Source organism: Mytilus californianus, unplaced genomic scaffold (assembly GCF_021869535.1).
Source record: "Mytilus californianus isolate M0D057914Y unplaced genomic scaffold, xbMytCali1.0.p SCAF_5, whole genome shotgun sequence".
Classification (NCBI taxonomy): Eukaryota; Metazoa; Mollusca; class Bivalvia; order Mytilida; family Mytilidae; genus Mytilus; species Mytilus californianus.
Window position 1 is genome coordinate 8,620,806 of NW_026262701.1, and position 25,760 is coordinate 8,646,565.

The window sequence follows — 25,760 nt, forward strand, 5'->3', positions numbered from 1 at the left end:
TCTTCTTTTATATCTGGAATTTATTCAATTTCAGTTAAAAACCAAGACTAAGTTTCACAAAAAAATTGACTTTGGACATTGCAAGAGATATTTTTCTGCGCCGTTTATATTGCTTTGATGACCGGTTAAAAGCGAATACAACACTATCTGCACATTAACATAACCCTTGTAACAAATCTAGGAGGGGACCGAAGGTACGGCTGTTACAAGACAAAATGTGTGTCCCTATCACATTTCATCATTCAAAATAAAATCCGCCCTATATCCCAGTGAACCTACCTTTTGTACGATTTTTGTCGAGCCTGCGACTTTTGTCGCAAAAGCGAGACATAGCGATCCTACAGTCCGTCGTCGTCTACGGCGTCCTCAAATATTCACTCTGTGGTTAAAGTTTTTGAAATTTTTATAACTTTCTTAAACTATCCTAGATTTGTACCAAATTTGGACAGAAGCTTGTTTATAATCATAAGATAGTATCCAGAAAAAAAAATTTGTTAAAAAAAAAATCCTGTTTATCCGTATTTTACTTATAAATGGACTTAGTTTTTCTGCCTGTTAACATTAACTTCACTCTGTGTCTAAAGCTTTCAAAAATATCAATAACTTTCTGAAACTATCCTGGATTTGTACCAAACTTGGACAGAAGCTTGTTTATGATCAAAAGCTAGTATCTAGAAGGAAATTTTGTAAAAATTTATTTCCTGTTTGTTCCGTATATTACTTATAGATGGACTTAGTTTTATTCCAGTGAACATTACGTACTGTCTGCAGTTAAAGTTTTTAAAACATTTATTAGATTCATAAACCTTCATCGATTTTTACCAAACTTGAACAGAACTTCTTACAATCAAAAGATAGTATCTAGAGGAAAATTTTGAATAATTTTTTCCCCATTTTTGTTGAGCCTGCGACTAATAGCAAAAGTAGGCGAGACACTGGGTTCCGCGGAACCCTTACAAATTTGTTTAGTTCTTGTCCTGAATATGCATGAAATGTTTGCCACTGGATGTTAGGCAAGCAAAAATCGATCAATAACGACTTTGGTTCTTAAATACATCAGAAAATACCATTGGAAGTTGAGAAAGCGACAGTCTATCAATCACCTTCAAATATTGGTGACATAGTCAGAAAGCATGAGATCTGGACATGAACTTTTGCTTGCTTTCAGTTTCTGAGCATTCTTTAATACATTAAGAGGCATTGGTGGCCGAGGGGATCAAGGTGGTTCAACTACTGTATCACTAGCCTGTCAACACTGATGTTGTGTGTTTCAAGCCCGCACTTAGCAGGTGCTTTCCAATACTATCTGAATTAACTATGATTGCCAGTTTTGATGCCGTAGGTCAGTTGTTCCCACTGGCTTTCTTCGCTTATCAAAACTGGCCGCCGTTGAATTACCAATATTGCAAAAAGTGGTGTTAAATACCAACAACAATCAATCAATACATAAATATTTCAGTATTAATGTTATATCATAGAGTTGGTCTTTTTCTGGACTACTTTTTACTGTAAATTCTGTTATTTTTCTTATTCAAAAAAATGTGGGAGGATGAATTGAGGACTTTTAAGTGTGACATAGGACTTGATATTAATGTCAAGATTACTTTTCTCAGTTGTTTTTGTTGGTTTGCTGTCTCATTGATGTATACTCCATATATTCATTTTTTTTCATTCTGGTATTAACATATTCAAAACAGCAGTTTCCAATTCAAAAAGTTCTTAGAAAAATAGGCCTATGTATGCAGCTGTGTTAGCCATGCTTATCTAGGTGAAGTAAAACATTCCCCAATTGTTTTATTGTTTGTTTCCTCCTGATAGAATAAAATGCTCCGCTGGGGCACAGCTTGATACGACCGCAGAGGTCGAACCCTGAATAGTTAGGGCAAGTATGAACACAACATTCAAGCTTGATACAGCACTGAATTTGGATTGTAATTAAATATTTGACACAGCATAGGTTTCTGACACAGAATGAATGTGGTCTAAGAACTTAAAAATTTCTAATTTACCTATTCAAACCATATCATTATTATTTGCTTTTATATATAAATCAGAAATAACCAATTTAAAATGGAAAATTTTAAAGAAAAAAATAATCCCCCCCCCAAATTTTTGAACCCCCTTATGATTCATCACCCCCAAACTCAATCCCAGCCTTCCCTTTGTGGTATGGTACCTTGCAGTACAATTTCAGAGAGATCCATACACTTGAACACAAGTTATTGTCTGGAAACTAGAAAAATGCTTGTTTTTTGGCCCCTTTTTGGCCCTAAATTCCTAAACGTTTAGGGCAATTACCCCCAAACTCAAACCCAGCTTTCCCTTTGTGATATGGAACCTTGTAGAACAATTTCATAAAGATCAATACACCTACACACAAGTTATTGTCCTGAAACTAGAAAAATACTTGTTTTTTTGCCCCTTTATGGCCCCTAGTTCCTAAAATTTTGAGGCAATTACCCCTAAAATCGATCCCAGTCTTCCCTTTGTGGTATGGTACCTTGCAGTACAATTTCAGAGAGATCCATACACTTGAACACAAGTAATTGTCTGGAAACTAGAAAAATGCTTATTTTTGGCCCCTTATTCCTTAACGTTTTGGGCAATTACCCCCAAACTCAATTCCAGCTTTCCCTTTGTGATATGGAACCTTGTGGTACAATGTCAGAGAGATCCATACACTAACACACAAGTTATGTCTGGAAGTTACAAAAATGCTTATTTTTGGCCCCTAATTCCTTAACTGTTGGTACCATAACCCACCTTCCTTTTGTGGTATTGAACCTTATGGTAAAATTTCATAAAGATCCATTCACTTAAACTAAAGTTAGAGTGCGAAAACCAATGTGTCTTCGGACGACGACATCGCCGGAGACGAAGACGCCAACGTCATACCAATATACGACCGCAAAATGCTTATCTAGGTGAAGTAAAACATTCCCTAATAGTTTTATTGTTTGTTTTCCTCCTGATCTGTCACTGGGCATAAATCAAAGAATCAGGCTGCTATGTGTGACAACACAATGAATTAAACAACTGTAACACACAATAACATAAAACAAAATATTACATTATTTAAAGTTTTTAATGAAATTTATTCTGTAATACATCCAGAAGAATCTGAGGTACAAAAACAGGTTCACATGAATCAGATGATATGTGACACGTGAGATTCAAAATTTAGGCATCTTATTGCTCTGGAGTATTGCCTAGAAATAGTTCTGTTTAAAATATCACCTATACTCTGTAGCATGTATTAGTGTCACAACCAATTCAGACTTGTATATACATATGTAATAAAATTAACCTGTTTTTGAGAGTTTGGGTTTAGAACTTTCATCTAATAATACAGGTAGGATGATAGTATAGGGAATATTTTAAACATGCCACATATTCTTTTTCTAATCTACATTTTACAAGTACTACATTATTTGAAGGTCCCCTGTAGAATTTGTTATATACCTTGGATATATGTAACTCTAAACTCTTCTTAGAAATTTTAGTATACAAAACTAATTCCCCCTAAAGGCATGTTTTTTTTTTATCTCTACTTTTCTCTCTGTTCAATGTATATAGATATATTTTAATGATTTTGTTATAAAGCCCCGTCACCATTATTGCACTGACAACAAAGGACCTTCAAACTATTACAGTAAATGCTTTTTATTTAAGTTATAACCTTGACTGACATCAGCTGTTATCTTGTATATTTCCAACAAACAATCAGAAATGAGATTCCATTTTAAAACTATAAATTTTGCTATAATATGATTCTATTCCATATAATGATCCCCTTGACTAAATCAAATTTTTTGTCAGCTTTATGTCAAAATTCTCATTTGAACTGCTTTTCTGTATCTGAATATATTATGCCTTGAAATTCATGTTTGTGGAATGTTCGCCAGATTATATGTACAGATATGTGAGCAATTATACAAAAAAACATTTTGGTAAAAGACTACTTTCTATAAAAGTTTCGCATTCTACATGACATTTACACATTCAACCAAAACATACAAATTTCAACTGTTCAACTGAATGAATCCAGATTTCCAATTTAAAATGTTTATTTCTAGTCGAATGTGAACAATAAAATAATCTGATTCTAAAAATAATAAAAAAGATGTATTTACAAATCTTACAACATACATATGTGTGAAGATGACGTTGGTTTATCACATGACACATGACACATAACCACTGTGTGCATAAATCACAAAATCATTGGAAAAGAAAAACATAAAAAAACTTAACTTCATCAATTCTTACTACTATACATTCATCACCATTTTATTAAATGCAAAAATTTTCCTGTTACTTCCATGTCTTAATCATGCATCTTTCACAATATTTTCAACAATATATTAAAACGGTAAAATGATCTGGATAAAAATTCAGTTAAGAACATCTTTAAAATGACACTTTTCAAAAAAATCTAAAATTTTTGTATCACTAAGTACAAAGTTTGTGTAGGTCTCTTTACAACACACTGTTTTTAATAATAGGTTTCTCTCTCTACCCATCCACCAGGGTTTCGGCGCAGTATAAACTTTCTACTTTCATCATATATAAAGATGGCTAAACTGAATGGCATGGCTGGGAACCACCATGAGGCCCTGCAATGAAGAAAATAGAAATATTATAATTAGTGCAAATACATTGTGGGGGCAAAAATATTTACCAGAGATTATATTTGATATCAATACTTTTTTTTTCTAAGGCACTCATATTGGTTTAAGAAATGTGTGAAATTCTTTGAACCAAGGCTTGAATACTCTAGGTACAGAAATTTTCATTTTAAATTGCTATAATTTGTGGATAGATATCATCAATAAGATTAAAACTGTAATGAAAATTAACATAAATTTAAAGAAAAGAAATTTCTACAACTCGAAATCACAAAAACTATTCTCCACATAATCAATTTTAGTGACAAAACCACCACAATTCAAACACCTTGAAAACAACTGTTTTAGCTGTAGTTCTACATAGTTACACAGATAAGTACATTTTCTAAACCAAACTGACCATTAAGAGCATCTGGCTTTGGTCGAGAAACTTTAATGCAATAGACCATTATCCTTTCTGTTGAACTAATTTGATTCATTTACTATAGTCTTCTGGACAATCAAACAGCTGTGAAAACAAGTACATACCTGAGGTTTTGCATACGAAGTCCCTTATCCAATCCTGGACAATAAGTCATAAATGCAGCTAGTGCAGTCTCAAAGAACAAGCCGAATGTCATATGGTGATTCCTGGAAAGAAACAAGTATTATATTAAATATATGCACTATAATTGTCTGAAAAAGTAAAGTAAGTTATTTACTTAAAATATAATTTTACAAAACTCAATTTTGCATTTTGTCTTGTTAAAACTTATGCGTAGCATTTTACACATAAAATATCAGTTTACTAACAGTGTAAAGAAGCATTAAATAGCAAAAACATATATTTCTTTTAAGAAATGAACAAAACTCTTTGAAGAATAAAAAATGCTGTGTTTTCCCTAAGCTATTTTAGAAAAGTGGTCCCATTGCACATTAATTTTGGTAATATGGAAATAGTCCATTGTATTTTTTACAGCAATTTTAGAAATAAATGATGGAGGGTGGTGGTCGGAAGGCGATTTTTATTCAACCGGCAATGCATAAAATTATTATCGATTATTACATATAATTGTTAATCTGTCTTAAATAACCACATTCTGTCAAATTTTAATAAAAGTGCCTTCCGACCCCTCCCCTCCCCTTATGTCTACCACACTTTGAATATAACAGTGAACGCCTATAAGCAAAGGTGAAAAATGGACGAAGACATATACAAACCATTAAGGGAAAGCAGAGTGCAATATTTCCTTAAAATTGGTAGAGGTGTTTGCTACATTTCTGGGTCAACTGAAACTACCCAAAATGGAGAGAGAAATAGCAGCATAATCTCAATCAGTGCATATGATATGTTAACCATGTCATGCATGTAAAGATGCTGGACACCAAAAAAGGACAGTAAAGGACAAAAATGATAAAAATTCGTAAGGGTTCCGCGGAACCCAGTGTCTCGCCTACTTTTGCTGTTAATCGCAGGCTCAACAAAAATGAGGAAAAAAATTAATAAAAATATTCCTCTCTATACTATCTTTTGATTGTAAGTAGCTTTTGTCCAAGTTTGGTAAAAATCCAGGATAGTTTATGAATCTAATAAATGTTTTAAAAACTTAAAGTGCAGACTGTATGTAATGTTAACTGGAAGAAAAACTAAGTCCATTTATAAGTAAAATACGGAAAAAATGGATTTTTTTTTACTTTTTTACAAAATTTACTTCTGGATACTATCTTTTGATCATAAACAAGCTTCTTTCCAAGTTTGGTAGAAATGCAGGATAGTTTAAGAAAGTTATTAAAATTTCGAAAAACTTTAACCACAGAGTGAATGTAATGTTTCATGGCAGAAAAACTAAGTCCATTTATAAGTAAAATACGGAAAAAATGGAATTTTTTTTTTACAAAATTTACTTCTGGATACTATCTTTTGATCATAAACAAGCTTCTTTCCAAGTTTGGTAGAAATCCAGGATAGTTTAAGAAAGTTATTAAAATTTCAAAAACTTTAACCACAGAGTGAATGTAATGTTTCTTGGCAGAAAAACTAAGTCCATTTATAAGTAAAATACGGAAAAAATGGAATTTTTTTTTTACAAAATTTACTTCTGGATACTATCTTTTGATCATAAACAAGCTTCTTTCCAAGTTTGGTAGAAATCCAGGATAGTTTAAGAAAGTTATTAAAATTTCAAAAACTTTAACCACAGAGTGAATGTAATGTTTCTTGGCAGAAAAACTAAGTCCATTTATAAGTAAAATACGGAAAAAATGGAATTTTTTTTTTACAAAATTTACTTTTGAATATTATCTTATGATCATAAACAAGCTTCTGTCCAAGTTTGGTAGAAATCCAGGAGAGTGTAAGAAAGTTATTAAAATTTCAAAAACTTTAACCACAGAGTGAATATTTGTGGACGCCGCCGACGACAACGACGACGACGACGACGCCGACGGAATGTAGGATCGCTATGTCTCGCTTTTTCGACAAAAGTCGAAGGCTCGACAAAAATGGCATTGCTTTTCAGCCTCATTTAATTATGTGATACCAAACAAGGTTTTGCGCAAAACACACTTCAAAATTACCATGCAATAGTAATGATAGTTCTGGGTGGTGCCCTTCAAATTTACCATGGACCCCACCGTGCATCAAAACTTTTCTAGGGAAAACACTGAATTGTACAGAATTAACACTGATTACTTACTTCAATCCCTGTTGAACAATGGACAATCTTCTAGTCTTGCAGATCAACAAATCAGCCCATTGTACTACGACAATGGAAACGAAGAAAGCTGTGTGGCATGTGTATTCTAGAATCTTTCTCTGTCCATACGTCTGAAAAAATATATCAAATAATAATCCCTGAACTTTTACACTAAAACTAAACTTTACTATGCATGTTTGAGTAAATTTTATATGTTTGATCAATTTCTTTATTTAACACCACTACTTTGGGCAAAATAAATAATCTAAGCAGCAATGATGCTTTAAGCCAGCCAGTCTGAAGCGATTACCAAAGGAAGCATGCACATGTGAACTTTTAAATCAAATCTATTTACAAGTGTTCCTTCAAAGCAACTGCTGGAAGCTCTCTTTTCAAGCATTTATTTAAGAGATTTACATGCAGTTTGGTTAAGTTTCTAACTTTTTAACCCACAAGCCAAAAATCTCATCAATAAAATGCTTCTACCTGTCTAACCAATTTTAAAAATATGAAATAATCAACTAATCAAGTTTAATTAGTTATTGACAATGGGAAAGTGGTTTGCAGCACAACCTGATTAAACCTCTACATTTAATTCTCCTTTGAATTCCCTCCCTTTGTATTTAACATTTGAAAAAAGTGTAGGTATCAATACACAGCTTATACTGAACTTTATTAAATTACTTCTTCAAGCATAATATACTATTTACACTATCAAAATGTATTTAAGACTACTTAGACTCATGCCTGCTATTTAATAATTTAATGCTTTTTATTTGCACATTTACACACATACAGTGATACTTCGAAATATTCAGAAATAAATATGCATTCAATTCTTAATTATTTTTCAGGATTTCCTTATGACTAGTTCAGCCTCAAATTTCACAAAAATAAAAATCTTACCCATTCCTGTCCGTAAGAATCCTGTAGATCATTAACAGCCTTGGAATCCCATTCCTCACGAAGACCTAACAATCTGGATACCCAGAATCCATTCTCTACCATAATGACAAAGTATACAAAGAAACCAGCTGAAGCCTGGATCATACCAATCTGTCCATATGCCATACTGATCAATCTGTCAACAAATTAACTTATTCTTAAAATTGCTCCCCAAAACAATTACCACATATAACAATCAACTTTAAACAGTTATTTTCTTCTTTATTGAGAAAACAAAACAGTGTTGTGTAATAAAATATCATTATACTATGGACTTGAAGACAGAATAGTTCTTTATTCAATAATCAATGACAGATATATACATGACTTACCTTTCATTTACAAGTTTGTCCTTGACTGGATCACGAGGTTCACGCTTCATGATGTCTGATTCTGGTCCTTCATAAGCAAGGGAGATAGCTGGTACCATGTCAGTTCCCAAATCAATACAAAGAATGGTGATGGTTCCTAGTGGCAGGGGAATATCCAATAAGATGAAGAACAAGAATGGCGAAATTTCAGGAATGTTGGAGGTCAAAGTGTAGGCAATAGACTTCTTCAAATTGTCAAAAATCAAGCGACCTGTAAACATAAAACAATAAAATGAAAAATATATATCTCTTCTGTAATACCATATTTATTCAAATAACTATAAACCCTTTCTAGTCATAGTAAAATCAGTCAGTTCCTGAAGGTATAGTGAATGATTAAGTTGAAATTATCTTTTCAAAATTTTGACTGACTTTTCTGGAATATCTGTCTCACAGATGGCCATGTTTGTTCCACCTGTTGTAGCTACATATATATATATTACATTAATTTAGGACTTCATTGGCTGCAATTTATCATTTCATTTTTTTATTTAAACTAAATGATATAATGGGTGCCTTACTCTTCTAGTGCTCCGAATTTCAACCATTTTTTTATGGGTGAGTGCTGCTCAATCTTTGGTTTTGTGTGTAGTATTTCACAATGAACAAACACTGGAAGAGTACTAAGCATTAACATGCCCAGTTTGACAAGTGGTGAAAAAAAATCTATTTTTTATACTGTTGCTGTGTAAATATGGAGGAGAAAAATACAGTATATATATATCAAATAACGAACTTCTTGGACCAAGTTGCTCATTTATACACACCTTCTTCAACACCAGTAACGATGGAGGCAAAGTTGTCATCCAACAAGATCATATCAGCTGCCTGTTTACTGACATCACTACCAGCAATACCCATAGCAACACCTGCAAAAAGGCAAAATAATTTGTAATATGGAACTAAAGCTTTAAAAGTTGTATAAATACTTTTTCAGGCTGATCTGCATGGTTTTCTCCTGTTACTATCAAACAACATTTCTCCAGAAAAATCTACAATATTTGATAAATAAATAAAATAAAGTGGATTCAAGATTTTGTACAGTGAAAATTTGCTGAACCACAAAATCATTGATAAAATATTAATTTCAAGAACAAAAGTACTTTAACCTTAACTTTTACATGAAAGACAATAACATTTTTTGAAATGAAAACCAAATTCTTACCAATATCAGCTTTCTTGAGAGCAGGAGAATCATTGACACCATCTCCAGTTACAGCTACAATCTGTCCCTGTCTCTGACAACCTTCTACAATGATCAATTTCTGTTGTGGTGAAGTTCTGGCAAATACAATCTCAGGATGGTTCTTTAGGATCTCATCAATCTGTGCTGGGGTCATGTCACGAAGATCAGAACCATGGACAACAGCTGCAGTAGCTTCACTGTAAACAAAAGTCATAGTTTGTTAAACTGAAAATTTTAATGTATTCAATTTGTATGCCAAAAAGTTAGAATTCTTGCTGAATGTACAGAAAAATATTTTCTAAAAGTAAGACCACTTTAATTAGACCGTAATTTCCTCATATTGAGTAATTCAAGCAGTAACCTTCTACTAACCTTGGTTCTACCTCTTCAATTGGACATCCACGATCAGCTGCAATATCTTCAACAGTCTTGCTTCCTTCAGAAATGATACCAACACCCTTAGCAATAGCCTTAGCTGTGATTGGATGATCACCAGTAACCATGATAACCTAAAAAATAATCATTTCAAATGTATTGAACATTTCAATTTTCTAAATCATTTATTCTTTAAATCATATTCATAAAGATTAAAGATCTTATTCCCTTAAGTTTTAAAAGAATTTTTGCATCACAAAGCAGCGGCTTTGAAAGTGTTTTCAAAATATTGTTAATTTAAAATAACTTCTAATGAAAAAAATATGTATATTTCTAATTGTGCTAATGTGAAAGTGACATATGTTGTGAAAAATTTTCCTCACCTTAATACCAGCACTTCTACATTTTCCTACAGCATCGGGTACAGCAGCTCTAGGAGGATCAATCATAGACATTAGTCCAACAAATCTAAGACCAGACAATGGGAAATTCTGTTCTTCAGAGTCAAATGAATATCCCATAGGGTACTGATCAGATGGCAAGAAATAATCACAGAATCCTACAAACAAAAAATTCTTATTTAAATCCATGTTTTCTTTAGCAATCAGTAAGTAGTATTTCACACAGATACCTGTAGCCCTTTTCACAAAAAATCTTAAGTGTAAAATTAATCTTACGATAAAAAATATTTAGTTGAATTGTTGAGGAATATTTTAGACTTACGATAAATTTTACACTTAAGATTTTTTGTGAAAAGGGCTTCAGATTCATATTATATCTTTGTAGTTAGTTTTTGATTCTAATAGAACTATCTGCTTTGAATATGTCAACATAGTATTTTATTAGGACAATAAAGCTATTTTGTCAATAAAAAGTAATGTCAAAGGATTTAATGTGTATAATTATTATGTCAATATAAATTGACTGCAAAAACTTAAAAATAAATTCTCATACAAGTATTTACTCAACTAAAAATAATATCAACAATATAAACTTAGATATAACTATCTAAATAGGATCTACTTTAGATAAAGAAAACATATAATTAGTTTTGAACTTGTAAATGTTTTTACTATTTCTCAATAAACTTACCCAATACTCTTTCTCCAAGACCTCCTAATTCCATGTAGGCAGTGTTGAAATATTCCCTGAAGTTGTCGTCCAATGGAATCTCTTTACCTTGAAACAAGACACTTCCACATCTGTCAAGGATTCTTTCAGGTGCACCTTTCATCACTAAGAGATATCGTGGATCATTGGGATTATTTGTCTCATGAATAGATACTTGGTATTTGTTGGTAGAATTGAAGGGAATTTCACAGATTTTCTTGTGCTTGCCTCTAAATTCTGTTACTTTTCCAATAGACAATTCAACACACTTCAATAAAGCAGATTCTGATGCGTCACCAGTACACTCTCTGAAAAACAAACAATTTTATACTAGGTGTTATACCTCTTCTCTTGGCCAATATCTTTAAGGGTGATTTAATATAAAATATAATTGAGAAATATTCCACCAGTTGTATTATACATTCAAAAGTACTGTACCTCTTCAATACAGGAACATTATCTTGGCCTCCTTTAAATTCAGCACGGTTACACAACATAGAAATTCTTGACAAAGCCATCCACGACTCATCTGCTCTTCCGTATGTAGCATCTGAAAAGAAGTTTGTTTTCATCTTCAATTCTGTTATCTTAATGTAACTGATATGAGCTAGTAAATCAGACTTTTAATAATAAACATACAACTATAGTAGGGAATTAATACTCCAATAAATGTGGCAAACATTTAATTAGAAACAATTCTAATCACAGTTTAATCATCAACCAAAAGTGCCATCAAAATTGTTAAGGTAGGTACAACATAGAAACAGTAAAGAAGTATTCTATTCATTTCAGCTTTAGTTTGTAACATGTAAGCCATTCTGCCTATAATCATGTGAAAGAAAGAAAGCATGAAATTTAAACTAGTTATATGTTTTTATTGTTTACTTACTTGTCTGATCATCACTGGTATCAGCCTCAACAATTTTACCATCAAACCACATGTGAGCAACTGTCATTCTGTTTTGTGTCAAGGTACCAGTCTTATCTGAGCAAATGGTTGATGTGGATCCCAAAGTCTCTACAGCTTCCAAGTTCTTTACCAAACAATTCTTGCTAGCCATACGTTTGGCTGTCAGTGTCAAACATACCTAGAACAAGAACATTTTATTCAATGAAATGAACCACTTCAGCACAAGTTTTATAGAAACTAGGAAACCTGTTTCATTACTAAATTAAGCAGACACTTTCTCAAACCGTTCAACAAATTTCATTTTTTCTCCCAAAAATATTCTTGCCTTTAACTTGACCTCCAAATATATTAATTGAAGGAAAAAAAATAAAACCACAATTATAAATCTGACATATTTCAAACTGCTTCTGATAACAATGAACAACTTACAGTGACAGTTGCCAGGAGACCTTCAGGTACATTAGCTACGATGATACCAATCAAGAAGATAACAGCGTCCAACCAGAAATATCCCAAGATAAATGCAATGATAAAGAATGACACTCCTAAGAATACAGCTACACCAGTAATTATGTGGATAAAATGAGCAATCTCTTTAGCAATAGGTGTTGTTCCAACATCCAATCCTGAGGCTAAGTTAGCAATACGTCCCATCACAGTGAGGTCACCAGTTCTTACAACAATACCTCTACATGTTCCTGTAAAGAAATTGTAAAATCACACTATTATGATTCTTTCTTCAATATTCCTTTTTTTGTCATTTTTATGAAGTATCTTTGTTTTCCTACTACCGTTTGATCTTGTTAAAATGTATTTACGAGCATTTGTTGGCCTATCTTCAAATAAATAGGTTTCTATTTTAGTATTATCATCAAAACTTGAGAACAGATTACACATCCTGCAAAACATTGAAAGATAGGGAACAGTTATATTTTGTCCAAGTCCCCAAAAACATTTTGTGAACAATACAGATTTGTTTTTCAATGCAATATTTATGGAAATAATACCTTCCACAGCATTGGTAGAGAAGAAAGCCAAATTCTTAGTCTCTAGGGGATTTTCATTGGTGAAGTCAGCATTTCTGGTCTGTGGTTCTGATTCTCCTGTCAGTGAGGAATTGTCAACCTGTAATTCAAATCATTTACAAAATGTCATCAAACTGTTAACAAAACTTGGATTGTTTTCTGAGAGTCAAAATTTAGCTGCTGTAATGTTTGCCTTTAAGTTTAAAAGAAACATTTAGATTAACAGTACTTTCATCTTATTTAATTTTTTAAATATAAATTTATGAATATCAGCTTAATATAAGCTATATATACAGACATTCTTTATTGTATTGGCACATTCTAGTCTAACTTCAAAATTAGCCAATTTAAAAAAAAAACAAACAAACAAACATTACAATTATTATCTATAGTGACAAACCTTGAAACTGTGAGCTACAATTACTCTGACATCAGCAGGAACTCTGTCTCCAAATTTGACGTCAACTATATCTCCTAATGCAATCTCTTCAGCTTTTATTTCATATGTATTTCCACTTCGGAGTACTCTTGCATACTACAAAAAAAAAATGTATCAATTTTTAAAATCAAAATATATGATCTGTTATTTTTTATTATGTTGCTTTCAATTATATTCAGATTTTTTTATGCATTTCTCATTGAATTTTTTTAATTAACATGAAAATAGAATTTGACATAAGAAATATAGTTTTAGTGTTATATTTGCAGAAACATCCCCAAACTAAACAAAACTAATTTTAATTTATGTTTTTTGTATAGGTGCATAAATATGTTTAAATCAAGAGAGCAATTGGTCATAGATGATAATAATTCCAAGTGTCTCTTAACTAAAAGAAGTTGCCACTTTCAGTAATTACAAGTGTCTCTAACCATAAGAAGTTGCCACTTTCAGTACATGAGCAAAACCTTTGTATATTAACTCGAGTTCGTGCAAATCAAGATTTGTTTATATGTTTAAACTTTCTCTTCTGTTCATTCAACCCATCTAGTTACAAATCAAAACACAAACTGATGGTATTATAAATACTCATTTTTATACATACTTGTGGAACCATGTTTTTAAAGGAATCCATAATTCTAGAACTTTTGGCTTCTTGGTAATAAGAGAAACAACCAGTGACAACTACTACAGCTGTTAATACAACACCTAAATATAACTGGAAAAAAAAAAACCAAACACCACATTTTATAATTATTTCACCTACATTTTTACATTCTTTTTTAATATATAACATATTCATATTGTTCAAAAATTAAATTGAAAATGCTTTCCATTTAGTTTAACCAACATTTTATATCTGTTTGCTGGTAATGGGGTCAAGCTGATGGCGAATATGCCCGTATCTTGTATATTTTGATTATCCTGTTTTATGTTGAATGTATAACTAATGGAAGTTTTTCAAAATACATGTATTCTAATATCATTCTTTTCATAAATTGTCCTTTAAACTTTTTCTGTCATAATTCTAAATATCAAGCAACTACACTGATATGGGTTTTTATCAGACAAGCAGAGTGATAAAGTGATGATCTCTAAAGCCAATGTCATCGACTTCAACTAAGAAAAGTGATATATGGTTTTTCAATATAAGGAAATGTCTAGGCTACATTTATTTTTCTGAACCATTGATTAACTACAAGTAAAATAAAAAAATCTAATGTTTTTTGTTAATCCTACATGTAAACATAGAAACTCTGATCTTATATGATTTCAGTATACTTACATTATCACCTGGTGGACTTTCATCTTGAGAAGCTTGAATAGAATAAGCTATAAAACATAAAATAGCTCCTATCCACAATAGTAACGAGAACCCAGTAAACAATTGTTTACAAAACTTCACCCACTCCGGAGTCGTAGGTGGCGGCGTTAGAGCATTTGGACCATCTCTTTCTAAAATACGTTTTGCTTCTTCTAAACTCAAACCCTGCAAGAAAAAAAACAATATTTTATTATTTTGCTGCTGACGTACTAAAAAGGCCTGCTATGAATGATTCTGACAGCAGAAACAAGACTTGTTATATACTGTTTTGTAGATAGTTTCATGTAGATTTGTGACATAACAAGTTTCAGTAGGATAGACACCCGAGGAATCAATTTTTAACAGAAGAATGCGACCAAGTCTTTTTCTCTAAAATGCACCTTGTGTGATATTAAGGTTTATTTTGCAGAGAAGGGTGCCTATGGCTAAAATACCCTTTTTAGATTAGAACTTTGCCCTGATCAAATCCTGGATGGAATGGTGCATAAATACATGTACCAGCTACCTGACTGACTAACAAATAAAATGCTGCTATATATAAACCTCTTTAGTCTGGTCAGACAACATTTTCTGGTCTTCCTGTTTTTAATTTATTATGTAATGTTTAAAGTTTAAATAGATGTATACCGAATTGGGATCAGATCCTAGTCTTTCATATAATTCTTCAAGTGGTATTTTATGCTCATCCATTTCAAGTTCTTGTTTAAGTTCATCAAGATTTTCCTTCTTCTTTGTCTTTTTGGACTTTTTCTTGCCATCATCTCCACCAGGTGTGACAGCATATCTGTAGCTGTCTGCCCTCTTGTCCTACAAACAAATATAGATATAATTGTAAACTTCTGCAATCTCTATATCATTGTAAAAAAATGTTTTTGTATGGCAAGGAAAGGTGAATCAAGGTAGACTAATTAGACTGTTTAATGCAGTCAACAAAGGTACCATTTTTGTTTATTTCTTGTCAACATATTGCTGATTTCACATATGGAATTTTAAAAGGTCTTTTTTGATCAATTTAGCCTTATCAATAATTTGTTACCCTGATCCTATATAAAAGGGTTTATTATTAAATTAAGTTTTCAGCATATGAATTGTTCCTCAAAGATGGATTTTATTTAAAATTTTCCCCAGAAAATTTAATGCAAGTAAAAGTTTGTTTTCATATCCATTTTGATTTTACATTTCAACCAATCAATTAAACAGAATGAGATAAATTAGATTTTGTATGTGCAACATTCATTGTTTTTTCTTCTAACTGATGTATTCTTAACTGCTTTGTATTATTCCAAAAAAATTGCATACATACAAAAGTCTTATTATTAAAGTCTTTAAGTTTGAACCAAACCGTTGGGGTAAGATGCTAACATGAAATCAGTTCTTAAGTTAACTATAGGTTAAAAATAACCTAAACTGTAGTTATACATGTTTTGTGTTTGCATTTTTATTTCATAAGTTGTCAGTATCTCTCTTAAAATACCATGTCTATGAAGTTAAAGTTACATGTAAAAATTGCTTTGCTTGAAATTCAATTGAGATCTACATTGTATTATATAAATTTGTATCCCAATTAAAAATGGAAGGTTTATAAAAATATTTAAAGCCCCAGACAAATAATATTATAATCAATTATGACCTGCTGTGATAAATTGACAGACCTTTTATTACATTATGTCTAAGATCAGTACACTGATGAATAATTTAACATTGTGTCTTCAATAATGAGTTGAATATATTAACCACCTTCAATTCAAATTTAAACCATAGTGTACACAAAAACTGTTTTGGGAATCAAAATATTTTTTGCTTGTAGCAGATTTTTGAAGCAGTTACAGTAACTTAAATGCATTTGAAAAATTTGTGATGAATGTTATTTAACTTGTTATAATGTCAGGGCATAGATAATATCATTCACAATGAGGATACATGACCAGTGTTCCCGCCTGCCCTAAATAGAAGAGCGGCCCGCCCTTATTGCCCTTACCCCCGCCCTTCTGCCCTCCAAAGTAAAAGAATGCACCCCTCTGCCTTTTCAAAAAAATAAAATTTTCAATTTTCATGCCTACCGGCATTTCCGGTAAAATTGTTACCTGATTGTGTAACACTAATTAACTGACAATGGGATTAAGTTAAATACCTAGTGCTTTGGCAGTTTTATCACCTTTGTTAATGATTGTTTACTGCTAATTAGTGGATTTCAGATAATTGAACAAATACTAGATATTTAATAGAGAATGAAATGTCCACATGTTATCCATTTGTAATGTTTATGTACAGCATGTACACCTGAAAAAATTTATCTCAGTAGGCATAACATAAAAAATAAAATCTAAAACAATTTTAAAGGCATACATAGTTTTGACTTAATTGGTAAAAAATGTTTTGTTTCATAACCATGAGTATGAAATTTAAAGAGGAATCAAAGAAATTTGTACTTTGAACATAACAAGATTCACTTCCTGTTTTTAATACTTCTTGTATTTTATAATCCTCCTGAATAGGAACACTCAACAAGTTATTTTTAACAATGATGGAGAAAAAAGTAACTGTTTATACCTTTTGCAATATATAATTGCATCAATATAAAATATGATTATCTCCTGTCTCACCTGTTATATTTATAAAACTCCTTACTGAGGAGCACTTTGGTGTGCACTTAAAAATAATTTTTTGTAACAATTCAAATGATAATAAATAACTCTCAATAACATATATACTATATGTTTGAACAAGTAATTTAAATGTAGATAATTTAATTACATTCAACATTCAATTTTGCATGTATAACTCCATCTTTCAAAACTACTTGTTTATTTTGGTATACAGTGTTCCAGCTTGAATCTCAGGGCAGAAGGGTGCTAGTTGTCTGAAAGGGCACTTTAGCGTTATAACCCAGATTTTAAGGGCAATGTTGGACAGTGTATAAATTACCTTGAATATTGCTAGGCTCAGCTGGAGAACATTAGTTGTATTTAAACCATATTCAGAAATTAATGTGTTCTTGATGTTGGTTCCAGTAAGATTTTTTTTTCCATCAAATTATCATACCATGAAGCAAAGCATATCATTTTGATGTTAATCTAAACAAACTTGTACATTTGGTATGGAAAATAATCATCAGAAATTTCAATGTTTTATAACTTATACCAAAATAAACAAGTAGTTTTGAAAGATGGAGTTATACATGCAAAATTGAATGTTGAATGTAATTAAATTATCTACATTTAAATAACTTGTTCAAACATATAGTATATATGTTATTGAGAGTTATTTATTATCATTTGAATTGTTACAAAAAAATATTTTTAAGTGCACACCAAAGTACTCCTCAGTAAGGAGTTTTATAATTATAACAGGTGAGACAGGAGATAATCATATTTTATATTGATGCTATTATATATTGCAGAAGGTATAAACAGTTACTTTTTTCTCCATCATTGTCAAAAATAACTTTGTTGAGTGCTCCTATGTCAGGAGGATTATAAAATACAAGAAGTATTAAAAACAGGAAGTGAATCTTGTTATGTTCAAAGTACAAATTTCTTTGATTCCTCTTTAAATTTCATACTCATGGTTATGAAACAAAACATTTTTTACCAATTAAGTCAAAACTATGTATGCCTTTAAAATTGTTTAAGATTTTATTTTTTATGTTATGCCTACTGAGATAAATTTTTTCAGGTGTACATGCTGTACATAAACATTACAAATGGATAACATGTGGACATTTCATTCTGTATTAAATATCTAGTATTTGTTCAATTATCTTAAATCCACTAATTAGCAGTAAACAATCATTAACAAAGGTGATTAAACTGCCAAAGCACTAGGTATTTAACTTAATCCCATTGTCAGTTAATTAGTGTTACACAATCAGGTAACAATTTTACCGGAAACGCCGGTAGGCATGAAATTTGAAAATTTTATTTTTTTGAAAAGGCAGAGGGGTGCATTCTTTTACTTTGGAGGGCAGAAGGGCTGGGGTAAGGGCACCAAGGGCGGGCCGCCCTTCTATTTAGGGCAGGCGGGAACACTGGTATAAGTTATAAAACATTGAAATTTCTGATGATTATTTTCCATACCAAATGTACAAGTTTGTTTAGATTAACATCAAAATGATATGCTTTTCTTAATGGTATGATAATTTGATGAAAAAAAATTCTTACTGGAACCAACATCAAGAACACATTAATTTCTGAATATGGTTTAAATACAACTAATGTTCTCCAGCTGAGTCTAGCAATATTCAAGGTAATTTATACACTGTCCAACATTGCCCTTAAAATCTGGGTTATAACGCTAAAGTGCCCTTTCAGACAACTAGCACCCTTCTGCCCTGAGATTCAAGCTGGAACACTGATGACACATGCTTGTTATAATGTCAGGATAATAACATTCACAATAAGGATACTTGTTACATGCTTGTTATAATGTCAGGGCATTGATAATGAATAACCTTCACAATGAGGATACTTGTTACATGCTTGTTATAATGTCAGGGCATAGATAATAACATTCACAATAAGGATACTTGTTACATGCTTGTTATAATGTCAGGGCATTGATAATGAATAACCTTCACAATGAGGATACTTGTTACATGCTTGTTATAATGTCAGGGCATAGATAATAACATTCACAATGAGGATACTTGTTACATGCTTGTTATAATGTCAGGGCATAGATAATATCATTCACAATGAGAATACATGATTGTTATAATGCCAGGGCATAGACAATATCATTCACAATGAGGATACTTGTTACATGCTTGTTATAATGTCAGGGCATAGATAATAACATTCACAATGAGGATACTTGTTACATGCTTGTTATAATGTCAGGGCATAGATAATATCATTCACAATGAGAATACATGATTGTTATAATGCCAGGGCATAGACAATATCATTCACAATGAGGATACTTGTTACATGCTTGTTATAATGTCAGGGCATAGATAAAATAACATTCACAATGAGGATACTTGTTACATGCTTGTTGTAATGTCAGGTCATTGATAATAACATTCACAATGAGGATACTTGATACATGCTTGTTATAATGTCAGGGCATTGATAATAACATTCACAATGAGGATACTTGTTACATGCTTGTTATAATGTCAGGGCATAGATAATATCATTCACAATGAGAATACATGATTGTTATAATGCCAGGGCATAGACAATATCATTCACAATGAGGATACTTGTTACATGCTTGTTATAATGTCAGGGCATAGATAAAATAACATTCACAATGAGGATACTTGTTACATGCTTGTTGTAATGTCAGGTCATTGATAATAACATTCACAATGAGGATACTTGATACATGCTTGTTATGTCAGGGCATTGATAATAACATTCACAATGAGGATACTTGATACATGCTTGTTATAATGTCAGGGCATTGATAATATCATTCACAATGAGGATACTTGATACATGCTTGCTATAATGTCAGGGCATTGATAATAACATTCACAATGAGGATACTTGATACATGCTTGTTATAATGTCAGGGCATTGATAATAACATTCACAATGAGGATACTTGATACATGCTTGCTATAATGTCAGGGCATTGATAATAACATTCACAATGAGGATACTTGATACATGCTTGTTATAATGTCAGGGCATTGATAATAACATTCACAATGAGGATACTTGATACATGCTTGCTATAATGTCAGGGCATTGATAATAACATTCACAATGAGGATACTTGATACATGCTTGCTTTCATAATATTAAAAAATTAGATGATCAAATACAAGACTGCTGAACTTAAAAACTATAAATGCGGGTGATTAATGTGGATTCAGTGTCTTCAATAGCATTCATCTTATATTGTACAAAAGGATAATAAATCTGTGTGATCATTCTAACTCTGTGTTGAATCAGAATGTTGACCTTAAAGACACACTGCCAGTTAACCTTATTTGTTTGATGATAAGTACACATACAATGTACACAACTTTACTTTATAAACAACTGATATCAAAATATCATAAATATTTGATTCATTTTCCTTTAAAATATTTAGCAAATGCAAATGATGATGCTTATGTTCCAAACAAAATGTTTAACCAATCAAGCACAACATTCTACTTATCATTACTTATCCATGTTTTTATGTAACAAGAAAAAGATCTTTAAATCACTACACTATTGTGATCAACAATCTCATTATCTTTTTTTCTACATAAATTTGTTAAATTCATGTAATAGTTTATCACACTTTATGTAAACATTACATCATCAATACCTTAAGATAAACCCCAAACAAAGGACATTATGTCATAAAGGTTGACATTGTGTATAATAATTCCCACAACCAACCAGTATTATACATAATATTTTATTAAAGTTTTAAAGATATATTTTTAACTTCAAATTAAGTGAAGACTAAAAGGGGGATGCAAATGCACATGTAGACTTTATTGATGCACTAGACAATTCATGGTAATAACTGATGTGAACTTAGCTGCCAGGAGAGTGATTGAAGTTTTTCACTATAAAAGCATAATGAGAAACACAGGATCAATTATCTGCTTGTCTGATATTGATCTACATTACCTACTATGAAAATTAATCTTAAAACTTATTGAAAATAAGCCAGTTACTCTACCGAAAGAATCAATAATCTACCTAAATGTTTATCTCAAACATATTTCCTCACAAATCATGCACTAAGATATATGAACAAATCAGATATTTTCAGTGCAAATATCTACTGCTCTTGTTAGCATTTAGTTATGCCATGTGTTTTTTAATTCTTAACTTTATTTATCTTATCTATATTATACATGGTACAAAAAAATGCTTTCAGAGTACAATTTACACTATATCAAGATTAGAATGTATCAATAATTTATTTGAATAATCAATTATAAAAATATATATTGGACGTTTCCCAAAAATCAGAGGGTATATGCGTTTGGATAGGGAAAGTTTTCCGTCTACGGATCTACCTGCCACAATAATAAATAAAATACTTCTCTGGGCACAGCTTGATACGACCGCAGAGGTCGAACCCTGAACAGTTGGGGCAAGTATGGACACAACATTCAAGCTTGATACAGCACTGAATTTGAACTGTGATTAAATATTTGACACAGCACAGGTTTATGACACAGAATGAATGTGGTCTAAGAACTTAAAAAATTTTAATTTACCTATTCAAACCATATCATTATTATTTGCTTTTATATATAAATCAGAAATAACCAATTTAAAATGGAAAATTTTAAGGAAAAAAAAATCCCCCCCCCAAATTTTTTGAACCCCCTTATGATTCATCACCCCCAAACTCAATCCCAGCCTTCCCTTTGTGGTATGGTACCTGCAGTACAATTTCAGAGAGATCCATACACTTGAACACAAGTTATTGTCTGGAAACTAGAAAAATGCTTGTTTTTTGGCCCCAAATTCCTAAACGTTTAGGGCAATTACCCCCACTCAAACCCAGCTTTCCCTTTGTGATATGGAACCTTGTAGTACAATTTCATAAAGATCCATACACTTACGCACAAGTTATTGTCCTGAAACTAGAAAAATGCTTGTTTTTTGCCCCTTTTTTGGCCCCTAATTCCTAAAATTTTGAAGTATTTACCCCCAAAATCAATCCCAGCCTTCCCTTTGTGGTATGGTACCTTGTAGTACAATTTCAGAGAGATCCATACACTTGAACACAATTTATTGTCTGGAAACTAGAAAAATGCTTATTTTTGGCCCCTTATTCCTAAATGTTTTGGGCAATTACCCCCAAACTCAATTCCAGCTTTCCCTTTGTGATATGGAACATTGTAGTACAATTTCAGAAAGATCCATACACTTACACACAAGTTATTGTCATGAAACTAGAAAAATGCTTGTTTTTTGCCCCTAATTCCTAATATTTTGAGGCAATTACCCCCAAAATCAATCCCAGCATTCCCTGTGTGATATGGAACTTTGTGGTACAATGTCAGAGAGATCCATACACTAACATACAAGTTATGTCTGGAAGTTACAAAAATGCTTATTTTTGGCCCCTTATTCCTTAACTGTTGGTACCATAACCCCCAAAAACAATCCCAACCTTTCTTTTGTGGTATTGAACCTTATGGTAAAATGTCATAGAGATCCATTCACTTAAACTAAAGTAAGAGTGTGAAAACCAATGTGTCTTCGGACTACGACGCCAACGTCATACCAATATACAATATACAATTGATAGAATAAGAGAATCCCAATGGCCATCTATTAATTTGTATGTACAAACAAATATTTTATATGTCATATGTACATTATTCAAACCCCTAGATAAAAGAACTTGTACATGGATATAAATCAGACTGTTAGTTTTCTTGTTTGGTTATTTTTTTAACATTTGTCATTTCAGGGCTTTTTATACATGTACATTGTAGCTTGCTATGTGGTATGGGTTTGCTCATAGTTGATCTATAGTTGCTATCTTCTGTAATTTGGTCTGGTTGAGAGTTATCTCACTGGCAATCATACCACATCTTATTTTCATATTGTGGTATTCAAAATTGTTGTCTGACAAAATATGATATTTGTTAGTCTTCTTTGTCTTTTATAGTCTGTAATATGTTCATTTGTGGTCTTCAATGCAGAGATAGCATAACAAGGAATTCACTCAAGCTGGTGCTAGAATTATTTAGATCCAAACCAGATATCAGCATAAGATATAACTTCATAAAGATAGATTGATGGTCAAAACTTTATCAAGTTAACAGTGGCGGATCCACAAAATTTTCATAAGTGGGGGCCCGATCCCGTCACGCTTCAGTGATTTCCTATATAACCAACTAAAATTTTCCCACAACCCCCCTAAATCCGCCTCTTGTTAATCAGGACTTTCAAAAGTTTTGTTGTAGGAGGAATCTTTAATTCAAGAAGATGAAAAAGCAGAGGAAAGTGAGACAGAAAGCTTCAAACAAGGAGTCTAGGGGCTGCCTTCTAAACCTATGTAACACTTAAAGTTCTAAACTCAATCGAACTTCAGTCATTTTATCTTGATACCTGAATATTCATGGTTAAACCATTCTTAATTCAGCAATTGTACTGGTAATTATATGTCTTTGAAATAATAAATTCAAGGAAAGGTACATGTAGCTGAGATATATGAAACCAAAGTTACAATCTGGAAAGAATTGAATATGCATTATGATGACAAACGATCACATTTGCAGCATATATTGTATAATATTGTCTTTGAATTTGTCATATTTTTTTTATACTATTCTTTTTTTACAAATTAAAAGTTAAAATAATCTATTATTATATAGACTATATGGACTTCGGACAGGTGAACTTACTAAAATATTGACTTGAAATTTAAAACTACAAAGTTTAAAATGCTCAATTGAAGAAAGTAACAAACAAAAACTTTCATTTTTAAAAACTTTGAGATTAAGTAAAATTATATATTTTTCATTAATCTTGTGCATATTTCAATGCTAAGTTAAATTGATTGCATGTTATTCTTCAAATTAAATTTGATGTCTATCATAACCCTGTTGGTTTGTGGAGTGAAATTGTTCAATCAAGTAGTCTACAGAGTTTTGAGTGAATTGCCTTTTAGTTCTAAATCTTTGAAATAGTGAAGAAACATACTTTCATCTCACTTTCTCGTCTTTTAATTCTATTAATGCCAAAAATAAACAATCTGTAAAAGTGTATGTTTGGGGGTGCTAAAATCAGTTCATCAGTTTTTTTATCACTGAGTTGATACCCAATGTTGGGTAAGGTAACCATTGATAAGGATCTTCTTAACTAGTTAAAAGTTACCATGCAAAATTGTCCATTGTAGTTATATCAATGGCAATGGGTACACAGTATGAAGACAACTGAGTAAAGATGGCACAAATAATGACAAGTACAGTTCCCCAACTAAACATTTGTACCAATAATTGCTATTAAGAAATAAATTAAGACAAAACCATATTTCGTAGACCTTATTTCCACACACTTGTAACATGCTACTATCATGAACAAACGAAATTGATACTGTATGATATGGTTCAGTGAAAAACGTCAAATGACCTCCAAAATGTGAGAGAAATGACCTTTTGATAAACCATGTTTTTCTGGCTTTTGAAAGGTATTACAGAACTTGTTTCAGTAATAATATTAAATCGTAGATGTTAACTTCAGTAAAGTTCACGTTATGAGGCTTTTGCTGTTTGGGGAAAAATGGGAATGCATCGATAAATGCATCATAATCAATCAATATGGATCCGGGTGAAAAGTAGGTCACTACACATTTACCAATGAATAGAGTTATATGACTCAATGCAATGAATATAACTGAAATAGTAATTCTCAGACCTAAACCAAAATTGTTAAACATAATACACTTGATAGATTACGGTAATAAATTTTGGGAACCGGCACAAAGATGCAAGTGAGGCGGCTACAAATATACCACAAAACGTAACGTTTTACAAAGATGCGTGTTGTTAAAATAAAAGTAGAAAAATGATAATGGTTAATCTGGCATGCCATGAGTTGAAGTTACCATTTTCTTTAACATTTAAATATTATAAATTGTTAATATTTACCTCTTTAGACTTGGAAACCTTCGTCGACGCCATCGTGTCCGACGGTCACTGCAATGGAAAGCTTGATTTGAGGAACCAATGAAAATTACGAATTCTGTGACGTCAACACACTGACTCTGACATTTTTAAATGGAATTGCGAAATAATCACCTAAAATTCCTTAAGATTTGAAATTGTTTTATTTCAAAATAAGAACAGA

The 25,760-nt window shown here is 31.7% G+C and overlaps 1 protein-coding gene across 1 annotated transcript; it reads right to left on the bottom strand.

The window, feature by feature from the left end:
* Positions 1 to 3,066: 3,066 nt before the first annotated feature.
* On the bottom strand, positions 3,067 to 25,760 carry LOC127702473 (sodium/potassium-transporting ATPase subunit alpha-like). Its single transcript, XM_052206680.1, has 19 exons — positions 25,562 to 25,760; positions 15,616 to 15,795; positions 14,950 to 15,153; positions 14,269 to 14,382; positions 13,626 to 13,760; positions 13,208 to 13,325; positions 12,630 to 12,898; positions 12,180 to 12,378; positions 11,729 to 11,840; positions 11,273 to 11,598; positions 10,564 to 10,739; positions 10,178 to 10,314; positions 9,785 to 10,002; positions 9,387 to 9,488; positions 8,581 to 8,830; positions 8,210 to 8,384; positions 7,304 to 7,434; positions 5,157 to 5,258; positions 3,067 to 4,616 (listed from the first exon to the last, which is right to left on the bottom strand). Exons 1-19 carry the CDS (start codon positions 25,592 to 25,594, stop codon positions 4,496 to 4,498), a joined length of 3,102 nt encoding a protein of 1,033 aa, XP_052062640.1. The 5' UTR covers positions 25,595 to 25,760; the 3' UTR covers positions 3,067 to 4,495.

Coding starts and splice junctions, on each gene's coding strand:
- LOC127702473 (XM_052206680.1), bottom strand. CDS start 25,594: ATGGCGTCGACGAAGGTTTCCAAGTCTAAAGAG. Junction 10,315..10,563: donor GTAGAAGTGCTGGTATTAAG/GTGAGGAAAATT, acceptor ATTATTTTTTAG/GTTATCATGGTTACTGGTGA. Junction 7,435..8,209: donor ATTCTTACGGACAGGAATGG/GTAAGATTTTTA, acceptor ATATTTTTTCAG/ACGTATGGACAGAGAAAGAT.